Source organism: Struthio camelus, chromosome 5 (genome assembly GCF_040807025.1).
Source record: "Struthio camelus isolate bStrCam1 chromosome 5, bStrCam1.hap1, whole genome shotgun sequence".
Classification (NCBI taxonomy): Eukaryota; Metazoa; Chordata; class Aves; order Struthioniformes; family Struthionidae; genus Struthio; species Struthio camelus.
In genome coordinates, this window is record NC_090946.1 from 26,974,097 (window position 1) to 26,995,968 (window position 21,872).

Genomic DNA, 21,872 nt, shown 5'->3' on the forward strand with positions numbered 1-21,872 from the left:
AAAGGGGGAAAAAGGGGAAAGGGGGAAAAAGGGGAAAGGGGGAAAAAGGGGAAAGGGGGAAAAAGGGGAAAGGGGGAAAAAGGGGAAAGGGGGAAAAAGGGGAAAGGGGGAAAAAGGGGAAAGGGGGAAAAAGGGGAAAGGGGGAAAAAGGGGAAAGGGGGAAAAAGGGGAAAGGGGGAAAAAGGGGAAAGGGGGAAAAAGGGGAAAGGGGGAAAAAGGGGAAAGGGGGAAAAAGGGGAAAGGGGGAAAAGGGGGAAAGGGGGAAAAGGGGGAAAGGGGGAAAAGGGGGAAAGGGGGAAAAGGGGGAAAGGGGGAAAAGGGGGAAAGGGGGAAAAGGGGGAAAGGGGGAAAAGGGGGAAAGGGGGAAAAGGGGGAAAGGGGGAAAAGGGGGAAAGGGGGAAAAGGGGGAAAGGGGGAAAAGGGGGAAAAGGGGGAAAAGGGGGAAAAGGGGGAAAAGGGGGAAAAGGGGGAAAGGGGGAAAGGGGGAAAGGGGGAAAGGGGGAAAGGGGGAAAGGGGGAAAGGGGGAAAGGGGGAAAGGGGGAAAGGGGGAAAGGGGGAAAGGGGGAAAGGGGGAAAGGGGGAAAGGGGGAAAGGGGGAAAGGGGGAAAGGGGGAAAGGGGGAAAGGGGGGAAAGGGGGAAAGGGGGGAAAGGGGGAAAGGGGGAAAGGGGGAAAGGGGGAAAGGGGGAAAGGGGAAAGGGGGAAAGGGGGGAAAGGGGGAAAGGGGGAAAGGGGGGAAAGGGGGGAAAGGGGGAAAGGGGGAAAGGGGGAAAAGGGGGGAAAGGGGGAAAGGGGGAAAGGGGGAAAGGGGGAAAGGGGGAAAGGGGGGAAGGGGGGAAAGGGGGAAGGGGGGAAGGGGGGAAGGGGGGAAGGGGGGGAAGGGGGGAAGGGGGAAGGGGGGGGAAGGGGGAAGGGGGGAAGGGGGAGGGGGAAGGGGGGAAAGGGGGGAAAGGGGGGAAAAGGGGGGAAAGGGGGGAAAGGGGGAAAGGGGGAGGGGAAAGGGGGAAGGGGGAAAGGGGGAAAGGGGGGAGGGGGGAAGGGGGGAAAGGGGGGACGGGGGGAAGGGGGGAAGGGGGGAAAGGGGGAAAGGGGGGAAGGGGGGAAGGGGGAGGGAAGGGGGGGGAAAGGGGGGAAAGGGGGGAAAGGGGGGAAAGGGGGGAAAGGGGGGAAAGGGGGGGAAAGGGGGAAAGGGGAAAGGGGAAAGGGGAGGGGGAAAGGGGGGAAAGGGAAAGGGGAAAAAGGGAAAGGGGAAAAGGGGAAAGGGGGAAAAGGGGAAGGGGGAAAAGGGGAAAGGGGGAAAAAGGGAAAGGGGGAAAAAGGGGAAAAGGGGAAAAAAGGGGGAAAGGGGGAAAAAGGGGAAAGGGGGAAAAAGGGGAAAGGGGGAAAAAGGGGAAAGGGGGAAAAAGGGGAAAGGGGGAAAAAGGGGAAAGGGGGAAAAAGGGGAAAGGGGGAAAAAGGGAAAGGGGGAAAAAGGGGAAAGGGGGAAAAAGGGGAAAGGGGAAAAAGGGGAAAGGGGGAAAAGGGGGAAGGGGGAAAAGGGGAAAGGGGGAAAAGGGGAAGGGGGAAAGGGGAAAAGGGGAAGGGGGAAAAGGGGAAAGGGGAAAAAGGGGAAAGGGGGAAAAAGGGGGAAAGGGGGGGGAAAAAGGGGAAAGGGGGAAAAAGGGGAAAGGGGAAAAAGGGAAAGGGGGAAAAAGGGGAAAGGGGGAAAAAGGGGAAAGGGGGAAAAAGGGGAAAGGGGGAAAAAGGGGAAAGGGGGAAAAAGGGGAAAGGGGGAAAAAGGGGAAAGGGGGAAAAAAGGGGAAAGGGGGGAAAAAGGGGAAAGGGGGAAAAAGGGGAAAGGGGGGAAAAAGGGGAAAGGGGGGAAAAAGGGGGAAAGGGGAAAAAGGGGAAAGGGGAAAAAGGGGAAAGGGGGAAAAGGGGAAGGGGGAAAAAAAAGGAAGGGAAAAAGGGAAAGGGAAAAGGGAAAGGGGAAGGGAAAGGGGAAAGGGGAAAAAAGGGGAAAGGGGGAAAAAGGGGAAAGGGGGAAAAGGGAAGGGGGAAAAGGGGAAAGGGGGAAAAAGGGGAAAGGGGGAAAAAGGGGAAAGGGGGAAAAAGGGGAAAGGGGAAATGGAAAGGGGGAAAAGGACAACCCTTAAGGAAAGCCTAAATAGTCTTAGTGGTACTTCAATACCAGAATGCAAGTGCTGGCTTGTCTGATTTAAGTAACCTGCAGAGTTCTTAATAAAAAAAGACAATTATAATTCCATTTCACAAAATCACTTAAACTATGTGTTGAAACTATGTATGTGAAAATTAAAGTTCTGATAGAAATGAGCTATTTACAAACTTCAGCTGAAGAGACACAAAGACTTGACAAACTGCCATAGAATCATTTAATTTTTTTAAGATGCACAATCTAAATTATCTTTAGCTACTGTTATCTATGTTTGAAATGCAGTATATTTAACAAAACTCATTAACTTTTTTTTCTTCATCAAAATTGGCAAAAATCACTACCACTTCTCTTGGCTTTGACTAAAATTCTCAGTAACCTAACCAAAGCAACTTTAAAAAAAATGGGTTTACAAAACCAGATACACTACAAAAAGCAAGAAGAATTCAAGAGGCATAAGATATTTTAAATTAAAGTTACAATACTAGATGAACTACTTCAAATTCCCAAAGCCCTTTAATGGGAGGCGTGAAACTCCAAAGCTACCAGACCACTAGCAGGAACCCAGAGGCTGAGGGAGCACCCTGGGTTTCCCAGGCTCTGTCCTTGCAGCCAGGAGTAAAGATGCAAGAACTGGAGGTCAGGCCTGCACGCTGCCAGGCTACTCACACTGTGAGCAAAACTGACCACAGAGCACTGTGCTAGGTAAGAACCTCTTTATGGTAGCAACCATATCCACTTTTTCCCCTCTTTTCTACTGTAACAGAGGCTAGACCCTGCCAGAAGTGTTCTAAAATAACGCTAATTTTGACATCTTGATGTACTTAAGACTTCAAGACCTCTTCCTTTCCTTTTGGAGAGGAGTTTTCAGTATTTCCACTCTCAAAATTGAAGCCTAACTCTGACTTCCTCATTAACTCAGTATCATCACTCCCCCCATCTAAACAGACACTGATACACCCACATCCATTGCTCAATTTAGATTAAAATACAGTGTCAGGAAAAATTTAAAGCCATTTATTTGTCAAATAATGTTTTGGGGGTTCACATATATTCCCTGATAGCTTCTACTCTACTGTTCCCTGGGGAAAAGCAAATATCATTTATGGTTTGTGTAGTTCATATCAAGTTAAGAACTGCAATCTTTTCTCATCTTTTGATTTTGATGCCTTTTGAGCATTGCATTATTTTGTCACTCCATTTATTTATCCTCTTTGCTTACATTTTCTCTACCAAAGAACTTGTTCTTTATCCAGCATGGAGATAACAGCTATATATAAGCGATGTATATTTTTTTGTATTAATAACACGTAGCTTATATAGAGTATATTTTACTCACAATTTTAGAGATTTTTATAAGATTTTTATAACAGAAATCTAGCACTTTTTCTTTGATACTATTATATTGTTAAAAGCTTGGTTTGAAACATCTGAATCTCTTTCCAAGGTCATCCCAGCATAATGGTTGACCACACAGCCAAATCGTCTATTGTGGATGGCCAGGATATGCACAAAATAATTTTCATTAATTTTAACAATAAAATTTTATTTCAAAATATGAAGATCAGCAGAGCATTATCTCAAGATATGGCTTAGTCACATCAGTGCTTTATTAAAAACAAAATTCATTTTAGCTGTTAAGATGTTCACAACCCTCCTCTTCCCACCAGCATTACAGTTCTTTAATTTGTGTCAAGCTGAGTGTTATCTTCAGGGCGCTATAGGTACTTTTGATACCTCATTTCCTAACAAGTCCCTTATTTTCCAATTATAAGGAAAACACTGTGCTAACATAATCCTGAAGCTAAGATGTTAATCATAAAAGAGGTAAGAGGCGCAAATATACCTGTCCTATCAACTGACAGAGTCATCCTAAGCAACAAGTATTTTCATCATCAAATCTCCAAGTACTTTATAGTTATGTAACCTGTGAAATATCTTCTAGTTTAAACTACGGAAGCAAAGGTACAAACACTAATCCACTCAGATTTTCCAAAGAGGCCAACCCTCACAATTGGAAACAGAGTTTAAAGCAGCTGGTACAGAAACAAGAGTCAATTTTGCAAGGTTTCACAAAGCTAAAACTTCTGAGAGTTCAGTATGCAACATATTAAGCCATTCTGAAGATCAAGCTTTAAGGCATAGGGTGATAGAAGAACATATGTAGAATGTACTGCTTAAATTCGGGAATGCAAACTGTAGTATCCTTGTTAATCCACAGAGCCTAAAATTCTTGGCAACTAAACACGCCCTAAGTCTTCCAGTAGGCCTAGACTCCTGGTACAGTGTTTTTCCAGTCCCACAACACACTAAGGGGGCTAAGCAGCTCAGCTGACCCCCCTCTAGATTCAATAAAGCAGCATCCCCTTTGACTAACACCACTTCTGTCCCAATTCAGAAGGTACGCTCAGAACAGATCCAACGTATCAAGAACATGCAGTCTACAGCAGCAAGTGTGCCATTCATTAAAGAAAGTACTTTTATAGGAAAAATCAGCATAGCCCATGAATTTAGTTCCTCTTCTTCATCAATGCTCTCTTCATCCTAAAACAGTTTAAAACCTGCATGTCTGATCTTCCAAAGAGCACTCTGGCTACCATGCTGTCAGCAGAGCTGGTACTTGGCTGAAAACATCATCATTTACATGAAGCCAGTTGCTACTGAACGCTTCAACTAGAAAAACATGCACTGTTCGAAACTGTAGAAAAACAGTTACAACTGCATGCCATTTCTATTTTGAGATGGAAAAAACTTAGCTCTATAAAACAAATTCCTTAAATATGCCCCAGGTATAGATTTCAATTAAGATTTCCTGACTTTTAGGTAGATGTCTAAACAAAAACAAGTATTAATAGAGATCAAAATGGTATACGTGCATAAATTAGAAAATTGCTTTAATTGGTGAAAAAAATTGTATTCTCCTTTAAAAAGGACAACAAAAGGGAGTTTTAGAGTGAAAAAGATCAGAAGAAAATCACAGCTCTCTTCAGTGGCTCAGAGCATTGGTAACCTGCAGGTCACCAGTTCCAGCAAGAACTGAAATTATTTAACAAACGGTTGCTGTTCAGAGGCTTAAGGAGTTAGTTTTCTAGGATCACTCTTTTTATAGCAAATGAGCAAATGTTCACAATCAAGAAAAAAAAGTATTCGAAATGCTATCCTTGGCAGACTCACTAGAGAATAATGAAACAGGAGGAGCATAGGAATCAAAGGATTATTCACTGTCTAGTACTGGAATTTTTGACACGAAGAAGAGAGAAAGTAAACAGGATGTGGTGTGAAACACTAAGTTGCCATATTTCTAAAAGGGATTTCCTGGACAGAAAAAAAGTGCAACAGGCAACGTGCAGCACACCCTAGTACATTCAACATGTCCAAGAAACATCAGCTTGATTGCACACGTATTATGTATGCGCAGTGGCTATTTGTCTAGCATTTTCTGGATGTCCAAAAGCTTTCAGACTAAGTTTCCAGACATCTGGAAATGGTAGACAAACAGTCAAAGTCCTCGAACTCTTCTCAAGCAATATTGCTAGGTGAAAAAGGCAGCTACCTCCAATGAAATCCAGACATACGACAGCTGAAAGTATAATTCATGTAAAGTTATTAAGGAATATTCCTTAGCATCTTCCTATGTAAATACTATTACTCTAAGATAAGGATGCCTAAGGGTGCCGTCTTCCTGCTCAGTGAAATTGGCTGAATTTACACAAGTCTTAAGTGAACAATAGCGGTAGGCATGTAGAAGGAAGATGAAAAACTAGAAAAGCAATGCAGGCAAACAAAAGCTTGTCTAAACATATATAGGTTCTTACTGAATTGTTTTGGAATAAAAGAGTCCAAGTATGCAGGTATTCAGGAATAAAAATTCCTTGCCCCTGTTCATTTTAAACTACGGCCAGAGTGTTGTGAAGACACTCTAATGGAACTGTAAGAGCGTCTGTGGATGCGGAAGAGTTTGCATACTAAGAAAACAAAGAAGTGGTGTAAAAAGAGGTGGCAGAAAGAGTAGCAGAAATAAAAATAAAACTATGAAACCTGCCTAGAAAGATAGTAAGTTTAGTACATACTTATTAAGAGCTCCGTCCTCTCCAAACACATTACTTCTTTCTCCTTAAAAATTCTAAGAATTCTCCTTTCTCTGTTTGCCACTTGCATGGTACAGCAAGATATGCCTTGCTGGAAAGACTGCTGAATTCTGCATGGTGCTCAAAGTTATTTTTGTCCCACTTAGGGCTAGGGAAGGTTTAAAGTGAAAATATATTAATGTGCTGTCTTTTAATTGTATTTTACTCTTTTTTAAAGCATATGGAGTAGGCACTCAGGACACAAAATAACTTTTTGACATGCAAAGCTGTGAATGCCTGGATGAAATAAAAGAAATCATAAAAATCCAAGGAAAATACACCCTCTCTCTAAGAGCTCTAGTATTGTTTGGAATGAATATAATCCAGTCATAGGTGCTTTTTCCTAATGAGAACAAAGACTTTTCTAAAAACAACCTCCTTCCTATGAAAGCATCATGCCAGAATTAACAGCATCTCCCAAAATAAATAAAAGGTGAGCAAAAGTACAGAGGAAACAAAAGGAAAAGGATGGTTCTCTAGCTGTAGAAAATAAATGTTTATGTGTAAAGTAACAGGATGAAAGACACACATATGGGACTGAATGACTTTTTGCGCAGGTGAAAGAATATAAATCCCATTCCTTTCAGAAAAAACATATTCAGTAATCTGTGGTCAAATTATTGGTTCCGTGGGAAAGGGCTCACATCTGAAATATCATTCTAGGTAGCCTCAGGAGAGGTCAAGGCCTGAACTATCATGGATACTTAATAACATATCCTCATGGGGAACGGAGGTGGTAAAATTTGGGTGGAAGACTGGCTGAAGGTGGTTACATGACAGCTGAGCACACCTGAGAGCCGCTGGGAACCTGCAGGGTACACTGCCTTCTTATGCCACCCGGCTGGCTCCTTACAGCCCTTCTCCTCCCTGCTTCCTCTGCCGTCTCCTTGGGCCTCCGATTCCTCTCAGACAGCATGAATAAGTCAGTGCAACTAAGAAGCTATTCACCTTCTTAGGTTAGTTTTCTCATGGATTAATAAATTAAATCAGCTCCCTCTGCAGTTGCACAAACACCAAAGCCAATACAAGGCTGGAGGAGGAAGAGAGCCCCATTCAGCAGCAGTGCGCCTGAGCAGTGAGTTCAGCCATCTCATGTAACTGCACCCTCAGACTAAGTTTTAACTCGTCCTTCTGCACGCAGCATTATGTCACCGTGCCTTACTGCGGTATGGGACATCAAATGCTGATTCATGGAAAGCGGTCATTAAAATCTTAGACAGGTAAGTGGTATGTAATTCCAAACATTCCTGTTTGGCTCATTTCAAAACCTTAGCAAAGATTCTAAAAGATGACTCTATATCTGTGAAAAGCTGAGGCGTATACGGCAAGAATGTACTCAGTCTCTTTGTTCATTCAGTCTTTGACCTTGTCACAACTATTATTTTAGGGTGTACAGAATATAGTCCTAAAATAAATAAATAAATACATAAAAATAGACAAAAGCTAGTAACTCTTTGTGAGACATCTGTGTTACACCATGGACTGCTTGTGCTTTATTTTGTGTGTATAACTGTTCTAGCTTTAAATTATGACAGTAAGTTCAGTAAGATTAAAAGGTGACCTACTTTTGTATGTGTTTATAAAGTTATTTAATCCTCCTGTGCCTTTGCTATTTAAAGAAATAAATACATACAATATATGAGCTTTAGTTTTCAACACTTGAAATACTATGCCATAGGGAACCTATAGTAGGAAATGCATTTAACAGTGAACATTGTTTTTATCTCTCACAGTAATTTCACTTGATGAAATAAAATGTTCTGTTTTTCTAAAATATGTTATCTACGTTTTCTTCAGTTTATACAGCTAGGCAAAAATCCACTAGAATTTAAAACTGATGAGCCTTAACTAAATCACAACTACCATAGAGTTGTCACAATAATCATTAGTTTGACAGCTATGCAAATTATAAGTCATCATACCTGCGTATCATGAAAGTTTAAGTCTCCCACTTGGGTAACTTCCCATATAACTATCACTGTAACTAATTTGTTACCTTAGATTAGCTGCTACAAATGCATAGTTACATTAACCAAATGTCAGTGTTATCTATTGCAAAGAATCTTTTTTCAATTAAACAAAATAAAAAAATAAAGTGTTTGTCTGGACAAGGCAGAGTGGACAAGTATTACCATGCTAGAAGAGATACCAAAGACCATGGCAGTCTCCATAAAGTTTGAAATGACAACAAAATAACTGTGACTGTCATCCAATCACATATAACACAAAACTCAGGTCTTAGAGCTGAGGTAAAAACCAAACAAGAACAATCAACTCCCTCCACTACCAAAAATCCTTCTCTGAACGAAAACCTAGAAGTACTGTGAAATCAGACATGTACTCAAACAACCAGAAACCTCATTAGTTCCTGCCTTACTCCATTTTTATTTCCAAGCAACTGTGATAGTCTTTCAAACTACTGCACTTTCACATATTTTGAAGACTAAATTTTTCTTGAGCAAGTAACAAGCGAGTGTGATATTCGTATTTGCCATTCAATATGAGACAAGCTTTAGACTGTGCCACAAAAGAGAGTTTCAGCAGGGAAGTAAGGTTTTCCTACAATTACAGAAAAAGATCACATTTTGCAATCTGTCAATACATTCGGCAGGAATCCTTCAAGATACTGACAGCCTAAATAAGAGTGGGGGGGAAGGGGCAACACTGGGGACAGCACAACCCCCTTTCAGCTCCCTACTATAGAGCCGGCTTAGCTGCACCGCCCCAGCACACTCCTAAGCAGTGGTGAACACTGTTCCATTAATGTGATGATTCGTTTCAAGTGATTTCCATCTCCTCTAGTCCTCATTTCACTATCTTTTCCCATTCTATGGCAAAAGTTATGTCACAGCAGGCCTGCTACCAATGTCCTTATAACACACCACCACACATTTCCTTCCAGTTGATAGGAACAGTGCCATTGCATAGACAAAACAGTGCCTGCAAGAAATAAAGGGCAGGATAAAAAACAGATGGCTGAAGTTAAGTGCAGGGAAGACAGGAGTAACGCTTGTTGGGAGAAGAAATCATTTTGATGAGCTAAGACTGAACAAAGGAACACAGCCTGTAACAGCATAAACATCAGAATACCTTGAATGAAATCTTGTTATCTATATCATATAAAGAAAGGCTCAATTCTTTTCAAGCAAGTACCAGACGAACTTGAGACCGAATTTTTTAATTCAACACCAGACTAACGTAGCTTTAGCTGTATAGAAGACTACCTGTCAACCACAATCAAAAACTCCCCTTTAAAAAACGTGAAGCAATCTATAACGAAGGTCTAGAATATTGACAGCATATTCCAATACACTACATCTATATCTTCATGATTTGCTTCCAGGCTGATAACAGCGATACTCAAGACTCTCGCATCCCAGTTCCTGAGCAACTGACTCTATCCGTACCAAGACAAATGTTCATCAGTAACAGAGGAATTAGAAACACCTATGCAAGCCCAGACTAGGACAAAAATAAATTTAACATTCTACCGAATATGGTTCAAATTTTAAAAACTTACTGAAGACAGGGTACACCACATTTTAAGTCTCATTAAAATGACATGAACCTTAAATGAGAACTTCAGGCAGATGTTACGGTTGATACAAGCTTCCCTTGTATCCCTCTGATACAAGCTTCCCTCTGCTACAGTGTAAAAAGTTAAAACATCTCAATCAATCCATTTTTAAAACGTATCATTTATCATTAGCTACATAGCCTCAAGATGAAACTTTCAAGAAATGAAAGCAAGATCTTCTTGACATTGCTTCCTAATCTATGCATAAACATTGTTATATCAGGAATGGATTCAGTGATACTAATTTGATTTTTTTTAATTAGACTAACAGTCCAATTGGTAAAGGTAGCAGCCATTGATCCAATAACCTGCTGTAAGGTATCTGTCTTAGAATTGTTCTGCACGTTAATCTAACCAAGAGATTCACAAAACAACAAGAGTAATATAGAAACCATTAAATAGATTACAGTTAGGTATCGAAATCAGGGTTTTTGAGGTTTTCTGTTTGTTTGTTTGGAATACAGAAAATAATCATCAAGCAGTCATGTTTTGTCCAAGATCCAGACGGCTCCATTCTTCGTCCTGCACTAAGGATTTCTATCAACGACCTGGAAAATACAAAGCTTCCTCAAGGAAGAGATGCCATGTTCCTCAGTAGGTCCTGAAAACTGGGGAGAGTGATATAAAAAGGGACATGCCACTGACTTCCTCTGAAACTGACATTTTAACATGACCACAAGTTAATTCAGTGATTAGGAAGAAAGATTAGAAAGACAGGTAAGAGACCTTCCCTTGCCACGCGGGCAGAGAACCTGACTAAACATAGCTTAATGGTGCAACATTCGAGCCAAACAGCTACCAGTCCTTGAATTCCCCTGCGAAACAGGGAATCTAGAGACTCTGGTACTAGGGAGGTCCTATTATTTTCTTATTTAACATTGACTTAATTGCTTCTAAAATGCAATGTCCACAATTCAAGAAGGATGACAATAAATTGGAGGAGAATCAGAAGAAAACTGAGGGAATGTCTGGCAAAAAGCTTCAGAAGCTTACTTGTTTGTCTTAATAAGGAGAACATTAAGCAACAAATTAATCAAAATTCAGAAGAACTTTTAACTGGGGGAAACAAGATAGTGGGATTACCAGTGTCGATGAAGCTATAACAAGATTCTGTGTCTAAAAGGTGAAGGTAGCCATGTTCAGATCAGAAATAAGAAATAAAATCAGCCATTTGTAGTACATTTTACTAAGAATTGTGGTGACTCCTGCCTCATTGCAAATTTTTAACCGCAACTTCTCAAACGTACGCTCTAGTTTCAAACATAGACTGAGGAAAACGTCCTATGGCCTGCATTATGAAGATGTTAGGCTAGACGACTGCAGCAGTCCTGACTTGATAATCTATTAATCTTATCAGACAGATCAGAACACATGTATGACTGCTTTCAGCATTTGATACAAAATCATCTATTCTGACCTTAGATTTTTACCCCTAAGACTTTTACCTTTAAATACCACAGAGACCGGAGCCGCAGCTATATCAAGTTAGATATAAATAGCGTGCAACAACAAAATCTCATCACCTAGAAAATATTCATTTATGTTGGCAAAGCTACACAATCAAAAAGCAATCTGAAGCCAAGAAGATATCCTGCATCTTTTGCACTTCCCAGCACTTTAAAGGACTCTCCATGGGACTGAATCATCCCGAACAAGTTTTAGCTAAGAAGAGGCTCTGCACGCCTGAAAAGAGTGATTTGGAACAAAAAAGGTTAACAAATCTCAACAAGGTTAACACGAGACTAAAATAAAGACGACGAAGCAAGATGCTAACGCAGAGCCCTGGCGGGATCGCGAGGAGCCGCGCTGCCCTCTCCCGGTGCGGGGGGGGGGGTCCCAGGAGCCCCGCGCCGGCCGCCCCGCCGCAGCATTGTCCCTCGCCCCGCGCCCGCGCCGCCCCGCCGCGGCCGGGCCCGGCGCCGGGCTCCCCTGACGGAGCCAGGCCGGCCAGCGTGAACTCTTGAACCCGCGCCGCAGCCCAGCGCGGGCCGCCGGGGCGGAGAGCAGGCGCCGCCGCCGGCGCGCCCGCGCAACCAGAGCCCGCGGCGGCGGCGGGCCCAGGGCCGCCGCGGGGGAGGCCGGGGAGCCCGCCCCGGCGCGGCGCACACGCCCGCCGCCGCGGCCGTGCCCCCGCGTGGGCAGGCGAGGTGGCAGCCCGGCCGCCCGCTCCCCCCCCCGGCCGCTGGGCCCCGCCGGCCCGCCCGGCCTCGCCCGCCGCGCCGCGCCGCAGGGCCCCGCTGGCCCCTCGCCGCCCCGCTCGGCTCGCCGGGCGCGCAGAAGGGGACCGTCGCCCGCCTCCGCCCGCGGGCCAGGCCCCGGCCTGGGCTCCGGCCTTTCCTGGCGCAGCCCCCCGGCGGACCCTCCTCACCTGGGCTTGAGGCTGCCGGCGCCGCGCTCGTAGGCCCAGGCGGCGGCGGCGGGCGGCCCGGCGGCCGGGGCCAGGGGGTCGGCGAAGCTGGGAGTCGGCGGGTAGTTCCTGTCCATCATGGGGGCAGGGAGCGGGGCCGGGGCGGCGGGGGCTGCGCTGGGGCCCTGCGCGCAGGGCGGCGGCGGCGGGGACCGAGCGGGGCGGGTGGGTGGGAGCGGGCCCCCCCCGTGCCTCATGCGGGGCGGGCAGCGCCGCGGCCCCCTCCCCGGCGCGGGCCAGGCCGCCGCGTCCCGGCCCCCTGCCCTGCCTCCCCTCCCCTCCCCTCCCGCTCAGCTGCGGGCGGCGGCGGCGGGCGGGCGGCTCAGGGGAGCAGCGCGCGGAGGAGGAGGAGGCGGCGGGGGCTGCGAGGCGGCCAGGCGCAGACCCATGTCGGGCTGCTCTTTCCCAGGATGCACCTCCCCCGCCAGAGCGCTCGGGGGCTCACGGGCTCCGGCTCCGCGGCCGGGGGGCAGGGAGGCCGCCGCCGCAGCCCCGCCGAGGGGAGGAGGTCTGTGACTGGGGCACGGGCGGCCGGGGCGGCGGAGAGGAACGGGCGGGGGGCGGTGGCGGCGGCGGCCGCCGCCGCCGCCGGGGGGAGGGGGCTGAAGGCGGGGACGGCCGGGCGGTGCGGCGCGGCGCGGCGCTGGGAGAAGGGGCCGGTTTCGCCGCGGGGCGCAGCTCTCGGCGGGGCAGTGTCGAGTGAAGCGGTGGCGCTTTGTTGGAGGGGCCGGGGCGGGGCCATCTTGTTCCTGGTGAGGGAAAGCGGCATCTCCGCGGCGTGGCGTCAGCGGCGGGGCAGCGCCGCGGGCCCGGCCTCGGCCCCGCGGGGGCGCCGACAAGATGGAGGGCGGCGGGCTGGGCCGCGGCCGGGAGCGGGAGCGGGCTCGGCCAGCCGCCCGCCGCTGACTTACCCCGGCTCCTGCCCCGAGGCGGGCAGGTTGCCTCACCGGGAGCGCTTTGTAAAGCGATTTGTACGGCGGCGGCGGCTGCTCGCCCGCCCTGTCCTGCCCCGTCGCGCCGGGGGGCGGCGGCGTGCGTCCTCGGGGAGCCTCCGTGAGGGGAGCGAGGCGCCGCGCGCTCCCGCCAGGCGTCCCAACGGCCCCGGCGGCGTGCGCGCGCGCGCGCGCGGCCCGCAGGTGTTAACCGCCGCCCCCCCCTTCCCTCCCCGCCAACGGCCGTTGCCCCCTCCCCGGCCCGCGGCGGCCACGTGACACCCCGCGGCGCCGCCACGTGACGCGCGCCCCGCCCCGCGGAGAAATTAAACGGCGGGGGGCGCCGGGAGGAGTAACCTGTTGGCGGTTGGTCGGTGTCGCAGGTACGAAACGTCTTTCGGACGGTCGGGGGAGGATCTGGGGTTCTGCGTGGCAGCAACAGTCAGGCTGCCTAACGCGATGCTGTCGTCCTCTTTTTCCTCAGCAGGTTGGTTGAAAAGCCCAAACTGCTAAAAGCTTTTCTGGCTCCAAGAGGACCGTGGCAGAGGTGGTGCTGCTGAGGAGTGCCTGACAGAAGAGCTATGTCCTTGTTTCCTTTAAAGTAGAAGGACTCAAAACAACCTAAAGCAAATTTCTTGGCTTACTGCACCAGGCCTGTGTCCCATCATCATCATCGCTATGATGATGGTTTACAGATTTTAAATAAAAAACCACAATTTTTTGGTAGTGTGGGTTTTCTTTTCTTTCTTTCTTTCTTTTTTTTTTTTTTTTTTTTTTTTACAAACGAAAAGCCTCTAATCCTCTAGCTATATTTATCAGTGCTTTCTAAAAGAGTTGTACGCTCATCACAAATCAGTCGTTGTAGGCCTGGAGTCTGAATTAGCGAAAAGAAAAACAGGAAGAAACTGAAGAGAGGAATCAACAGAAAAAACTATTTAAATGTTCTAAATTGCCTAACACACAAACAGTAAATTCTCATGTTTTTGACCAGGTGTTTGAGGAAACAGAAGTGTGAAGTGGTGAAAAGGGCATCGACTGTTCAGGGTAGGGTGGAAGGTAAAGGAGAACTTATGTGGGGTGAAGGATAGCAGGTCAACGATGGCATCTCTCTGTCCCAGCAGAGAACGGCGGGTAGCATGTAGGCCGGCTGAGATGAGCAGCAGGAAGAATAAGTACTGAAGACTAGGCAAGGCCTGAAAAGTAAAGATGAGGATTACACGCTTTAAAGAGGAAAGGTGAGTGTTCCTGACGGCATTCACCTTAAGGGGAAAGGTGAGTTCCCCTGAAGGCGTTCATGTGCCCAGAAGAGGAAGATGTATGATAATTATCAAGTAGGTATTTTGAAAATTGAGTTTGTAATACTCCCGGCAATGTCAAACCACAAAGTAAACTGAATTTTTGCAGCAAAGTGCAGACTTTAGAAACTTTTGACTATAGTCAGTCAGATTAGGTGCAAAAATGAGTGATATAATTCAAAATCTCAGCACTTGACTGAGAGAGTGAAGTGATCACTGTTAAATGAGAAAATGGTAAAGTAAGAGATTCTAGGACTAAAAGCTGAAGTTCTATTTTTGTCATGTTTGGTTTCAAGCAGCAAGGTCAACTATAGGAAGAAATACAGCCCTGAACTAGTAGGTAGGAAGAGTGTGAAAATCATCAGCATTGAAGAGATTGAATGAAGTCGCTGAGAGGCCAAGGCAGAGGGAGGAGAGAGGAGAAGAAAAGAAGTATATCAAAGACAGAAACCAGCAGAGTGAGTTTTCCTGGTATTTGCATAAGTTAGCACCTGTATTGCTTGCAGCTGGAAGAGCTTATGTGTGTGCAGTGGGGGGCGGGGACCTTCTTTCCCCGGGAAACACAAGGGTTACTGTTTTACATATGAACTAGGCCTGTTGACAGAAAATGACTCTAGTTCTGTGTTAATGCTCACGCACTTACACTGTGGATGCTATTGATGCTATTCCTTCCATCAGGGAAGGACTTAAAAGTTTTTCTTTGATTTCCCTGCAGGATCTCAGCTAATCTCCATGATAATATTACAGTTACAGTTCATTGTTTCCTTCAAGTGGGCCTGGAGAAAGGGTGTTACGTGGACCTAAATGCCCCACAATGCCTTTTCTACCTAGCTGTAGTGTTTGGTTATCAAGAATGAATGTGTTAATGTAGAGCTACTATATATAAAAGTTTCTTGCCTGAAATTTGGAACAGCATATTAATAAATTGTAAAACTACCATTGTTTTATTCAATGTTTCTAAAATAATCACAAATTTATTTCTGTGAAGAGAAAATGTGTAGGTTAATATTGTTAGATATATGACTTTAAAATCATGTTGTATAAGAAATCACAAACCACAAACACCAGCCCAGATTTATAGGCAAGGAAACGATAAGGTAGTTTAGACCACTAAATGAGTTAAGTATAATATATCACAAACAGGGTATTTCCCTGAGCGTTGCAGGAGTGGATCTTTTTGTAATAGAATAATAATGGAAGTTGAGTGTAACAGAAGTTAAGGGACAGCCTATTTTTAAGCTTAACTTCTTTTAAGTAGTTGTAATAGAGGCAGAGTAGACTGAAACCTTCATCACTTGATGTCCATAATCACAGGATAAAGTTAGTTTATCCAGTTGTTTGCGTTTCAGATACATGAGATAAATCTACTTGTCCTGAGACAGAACTTTGAGACTTGTACAGTTTTCTCAATAAACTGATCCCTGCTGCTTGTTTCCATTCTCTATCTAGGAAAGATGCCCTGAAGTTTGTGCGTTATTCTGTAAGACAACAAAAGAGTGTTTAAATAAGTATTTTTAATAGTATCTTGGTATCCCATGATACTTGTATTCAGGCCTTTTCTGAAAGGTCTCTCAGTGATGGCAGAATCCTTTCATCGATCCTGCTAATTACATGCGTTATTTTAATGTGTAGATTAAAAATGTACATATGAAGATGTGTATTTAAAAGTCATACTAGACATGTATATGATTGTGAGTGATGGTTGGAAATATTTTCATTCTTGTTGTGTTAGTGAGGAATGCTTCAATTTCAAATACACAAGTTATGTACCGTTTAGGACCTGAGCTTCAACTGACTTTAACATAACCAGAACTGTATTTCATAATTGTTGAGTGCCTGTAACCAGTAATGACACTTAAAACTTAGCTTGTGTTTCAGCAAAAGGTATTTTTTAAGTTAATACAATTTTTTACTGTATGGAGGCAAATTATGGAACTCTTTCTTTTTCTTTCATTAAGAAAGCTGGCAAAATCTTAAATTAAAATACTGTAACACAATCTGTGCAGCATACCAGCCTGGGACAGCACATGAATTTCTGTTGCTCATTCCTTTCCCTAAATGAACAGTCTTCCCTTGGGAAAATAACAAATCCTTTACAGAAGAAAAATGTGCCATGGTTAGGAGACACTCAGGCACAGCTTTACTTACTTATGGTGACACTTACATGGTAATCGTCTGCCTAAGGTCCAAGAAGTGATTCTCAGAGCTGCAGCATGGGGTGCTGCCCAGAGGTATGTTTCACAGTCTGGCTCCCCTAACAGCTTGCTGACACTGAGGTCAAGGTCTTCCTCTCCCTTCCTCCTTCCCTGCTTCACGCTCCCATTGCTGGCTTTGCAGGCTGCCTTTCCACCAGCTCTGGCCGTGAGGTGAGTTGTAAATTCCCTCATCTGGCAAAAGAAGGTTTACTTTTTCTCCAGGTCATTTTTCTGTAATTTCATTGAGCTGAATTTTCCATCAAATGAGTGCTGGCTCAAGGCAAGCAGTGGTAGCATGCAGCCAGAAGTGACTGGGGAAGGAAGGAGATGATAGGAAAGAGCAGGAAACTTTTACTTTTGGTGATGAGACATTGACTTGGCTTGTGTCATGCTTGAACTGTAGAAATCTCTGTAGAGTCTAGAAGTGCTTGAAGATATACCTACACTGACAGTAGCAGGCTCCTCTGCCTGTATTCCAGCTTAGCCAGAATCAGGCCAGCTCTGATGCAGAACTGTGTTAGCTAATATATCCTACTTCTTAGGGAAACTTTCCTTTTCTTCTGGCTGTTTAACTGATTTTAATACTATACCATGCTTAATGGCAATATCACTTTTTAGGGCCTAGTTTTATAGTTAAAGTGAGCATATGCCAACTGAAATGCAGGATCAAACTGTTGTGTAACTTGTGGCTTTCTCTGACATGATCATAACTAAAACCAATACATCAATCACAAATCCAGAGCCAGAATAATACTCCAATTCACACTTATTTATTTTATCTGAGCCTGAATGTGTCTGCTTTTTCCATTTGTATCTGAAGCTGAGGGTCTAAAAGAAGACAGTGCCTCTACAGGTGCGCTTTTTTTTTTTTTTTTTTGGAATGGTAACTGTTAACTTAGGAATAGTTTCTTGTTATTCCTGGGAAGCAATTCAGAAAGAATGGGGAGGCTTGTGAGGAAGGTTTCAAAAATCAACAAATGAAATTAGGGGAGCAATTTCTACACAGGACAGATGGTATTTTTAGTCATAAAGATATGAAAATAAAAAACAAATAAAGCCTATAGAGAAGGTGAGCATATAACGGGGACAGTATTATGGTTTGTATAAAACTTAGTTCAGACTGTGAGTGCTATGAATTAATGGAATGTCTTTATCACTGAATACAGCAAACAGTAACCTTTTTGTTGCCTAGTGTGCTATTATTACCTATGCTAATGGAGAATTATCAGCCAATGTATCTGTTGTGTGTGATTGAGTAATTTCGATGTTGTGTACATCTAAGATTGATCAGCAGCACTGTCCAGGCAGAAGGCTGTGTGGTATGTTACAGCTTTAACAGTGCCACAGATGTTAAATACCGGGATAGTGCTACTCGGGGTCCTTGTGCATAAGGCAGCAGGTATTACGGACTGGGAGTAATTTTTTATAGTACCAGCAGTTGCTGCCTGTGCTTTTTGCATCCTTTTTATTGCAGGTAAAAAGGCTACAAGGCTTTCCCAAGGTTTTCCTCATATGCTTCTGTCTTCCATAGAGGGCATTGCTCCTGTCCTTTCCTTTTCTGTAACAGGTGATGCCTGGCTTTGATATGGTTCTGACTCTTCCCTCATGTTTAAGCAGCAAATTTTTTCTTTCCTTACATTAAAAAGCTTTCAGCTAAATTTGTAAACTTTTTTGCAGCAAAATCTTTGGTATGCTTCAGTGCAGTTTTTGATAGACTAAAAAGGATCATGGAAGAAGCCTAAAGTCAGAAGCACATGCTGCATGCAGCAAGCTGATCAGTGGCTTCAGCTGTTGTTGATTAAAGAAAGTAGTGGAAGGCATGGCATGCAGTTAACTCTTGAGTCTGAGATTACAGCTTGATTGCTGACAGTGGACAAAAAAGGATTGTATTTTAGGTCATAGTAGCACCTTATTTTGGAACTATCGCATTATCACAAATAGTTTGCTAACATATACAGGTATGTTTGTGGTTAGCTTTCAGCGGCTGACCCTTTGCCGTTTTTCAACAAAAGGTCTGGAAATGCTTATTAACAGTTAGCCTTATGCTGAGAGAATGAATCTCTAAGATTCACTAAAAACTATTTTTCAGAGATTTTCAGATATTCTCTTTTGAATATTAATGTTTTGGAGATGAAAACATTCAAATAATTTGAATGCATCAGATGAAGTTCAAAGTTCAGGCCAAAGCTGAACTAGGACTGATTAGCTACCAAATTCTAAGAAGAATGAAAAATAAATTAACTGCAGTGTTTCCTCTATTGAGCACTGATGGATGGGAGGTATCCACTTACTGAACACGGATATAGCACCTTTGTGCAGGCTTTGTATGTGCCAGGCTGTGGTATCTTCTGTAAACAGTAATGGGTGAGTAAATCAGATGTTATGCAGTAATAACAAGAGTCTTGGTTAGGCCTGTTATTTATCACTGGGTTTTTTTGGTTGTAATTATGATTCTGACCAAAGCAGAAAGTTGCAGTTGCATAACAGATTTCATTCTGCATTTAGTTTGGAACATGGCCTCTTTAAACATAAAGTTAGATGTTCACAAACGTTTAACGCACCTTATCTTGGAGCCTCAGAACAGATGCTGTCTGTCTTTGCATTTCTTTACATATACACATCTGTACATTTATTCAATTAAAAGCCTAGCTAAATTCACAGTCAATGAAGCAAAGTCTTCAGGAGTCTCTTGGGTATTGATTGTGATTTTTTTCACACAGAACATCCACTAAATCCTGCCAAGTGGTTCTACACTTTCTAAGGCACTAGCACTGATGCTTAAACTGATTCAACTCAACAATCCACCAGAAAACTCTACGTTTCTGCTCAATGAGTGCATTGAATTGATTCACCAAGGGATCTAATGAGCACCAAAATTAGCAACGTAAGCGGGAGAAAAATGCAATGAAGTATAGGAAAAAGAAATGTAAATAAAACCTTCGCTCTCAAACTCATGTATTTTAACTCTTGCTAGATATTATCCTTTGCATCATATCCATGCTGGATATTTAATATTAAATACTGGATATTCATACATTCAACATCAATATCTATTTAATAGTTATTGATCTTTAGAGAACTTAAACTGGAGCTGCTTAAACAACTTGAATGATCACAGATGTTTTTTTACTTTCTAAATGAAGTAATACACCAAAACTTGAGAACCTGTGATAAGGCCTTTCCAAAACTGGTGCTTAAATGTACCAATTTCTAGACTAAAATATTTTTCCTGATACTTTAAAGTCCAACTACTACTTTACTTCAAGGGATTCCCAGAATATAGGCAGCAGGATACTTGCTTGTGATGCCTCCCTTTCTTTCAGCATTTCTGTAGTCTAGGTGCCATGCAAAGAGGAGCTGAAGGCTCTGAAAGCAGGAAAGATGAGAGGAGCTAACGGCCTTGCTGTTGCAATGAAGAGAATATGGAAGCTACTTCAGAAGAGTGGTTTTCAGAGAGTGGGAAGGGACCAAGTTATTGGGAGCCATATACAGAAAAGAAAAACAGCAAGCAACAGGTGAGTGTGTGCAATAGGAGATTATGAATAGGCACAGAAGGAGGAATAAGAGAAGGAAAAAAGTTCAGTAACAAATGATAGGTAGAACAATAAGCTTAAAAAAGAAGGAAAGGTTCAATGAAAAGCAAAAGGAGGTGGCTAATTTTATGTTTTTCAACATGGACAAAATCTGCTGCATCAAGAATACCTAAAATATATTTGGTACCATTTTTATTATTTTTCATATAAGCAGTTAATGAGTTGCCATTGTGAAATGATGTGAAAGTATTAAATGATAAAATAAAAGAGCCACCTGGTGAAAATTCTGAGGCTTGCTTCTAACTGGAGTCAATAGCAAACTTCAGTTTAAAACTATTATAAATAGTATTGCTTACCTTCTTGGTACATCGTAAGACCCACTGTTCACAACTGGAAATATCCTGTTGCTGAGATTTTGGTATTTTGTCAAATTAATGAGGTAATTTGTCAAATTAGCCAGTTTTGCTTCAGATAAGGATAGTTGTTTCTAAAGTTTCAAAGTAAATGGACTGGCTTTTTGTTAAACAGATACTGAAATTGAAAGTTAGATGAGAATTTTTATTAACCTGAGGTTTTTTTTAATCACTGTAACTACTGCAAGAGAGCGCTGTAAGTCACGTGCAAATAGAGCAAATTTCTAGAATTGTTGAAATCCAGTGGATATGAACCCCTTATTTTCTGCAGCTGGGAGTTGCAGTTAAAATCCTAATATTGAAAATGCCCTGTATGCCATCCGTTTACAAAGAACTTGGATCCCGTTTTCCCAAGATTTTTAATGAGAGTGAAGCATCTACATTCCACCAGCTGCATTCCAAATCTCAGTTCAGTTGACTGATCAAATGTTTCATTTGATGTTCAAATACACAAGGAGATTCTGCTCTTTGAGGACAGTTTAACCAGCTAGCTCAGCTCATTTCATGTGGCTAGGAGAAAAAGCACAAATTTGACTGTCTTCCTGCTGTGGCCAAAACAAGAGGGGCTTAATTTAGTGCAATCAGGCACTTCATTTATTTGCTAACTTTTTTTTTTCTGAGGATGCTGTGCAACATGCAGCACTCCAGAACCTATATGAAATGTGCAATTTGAGGAGTAGCACTACCCACAATATAGTGATAATATAGTTTGTGTATCAGTTCTGTGGAAAGGATGGGTACAGGCACTACAGGGTCACCTAGAACTGTTCTACCTAATGCCACTGCTAGAGGAAGTCACATTTTCCACACACTTTGCACAGGCAGATTTTAGCCTTTTTGTGCCGTGTGTGTGCAGGGTTAAGGTTCTGAACCTGCTAATGTAATTCTCTGCACCAAACGGAAATTGTGGTTTTGAAAATGGTTTATTTATGAATTAATCCTAGTAAATTAGTACTTTGTTTAAAAAAATTAAGGTACAATTGATTGTGTGTTCATAGTAAGTTTAAACGTCAGCATGCTACAAGCATGTGATTAAGTTGCCCAACAAGTTCAAAAATTACTAGTGGAAATAGACAAGATTATCTGGAAAGCCATAGACAAAATTGCAACCTTAATACTCTGATTCTCTTTTCTGTTGTACATTTTTAGACTTGGCTTGGCTTCCTTTTTGCCTTATTAGCTCAAATTTCATATTCAGTCTACTAAACACAAGTAGCTACTTCTGGTGAAGCTTAAGGTAG

General features: G+C 43.7%; 1 protein-coding gene and 1 long non-coding RNA gene across 9 annotated transcripts in view; one reads left to right on the forward strand and one right to left on the reverse strand.

The window, feature by feature from the left end:
- Positions 1-13,576, reverse strand: part of QSER1 (glutamine and serine rich 1) — a 50,065-nt gene extending 36,489 nt beyond the window's left edge. For 3 of the 4 annotated variants that reach the window (XR_011141399.1, XR_011141398.1, XM_068945204.1), the window contains exon 1: positions 12,225-12,492. Coding sequence is in view for 1 of the 4 variants with exons in the window: in XM_068945204.1 (XP_068801305.1) it covers positions 12,225-12,460 (236 nt within the window). In the remaining 3 variants the exon portion in view is untranslated. Of the gene's footprint in view, positions 1-12,224; positions 12,493-13,174 lie in introns of those variants that run through there. The other variant, XM_068945205.1, reaches the window with a different exon arrangement.
- LOC104146357 (uncharacterized) overlaps positions 12,522-21,872 on the forward strand; it is a 36,583-nt gene continuing 27,232 nt past the window's right edge. For 2 of the 5 annotated variants that reach the window (XR_011141409.1, XR_011141410.1), the window contains exons 1-4: positions 12,522-12,771; positions 13,680-13,918; positions 14,317-14,430; positions 14,790-14,948. This is a non-coding gene — a long non-coding RNA (uncharacterized lncRNA). The other 3 variants (XR_011141407.1, XR_011141406.1, XR_011141408.1) reach the window with 3 other exon arrangements.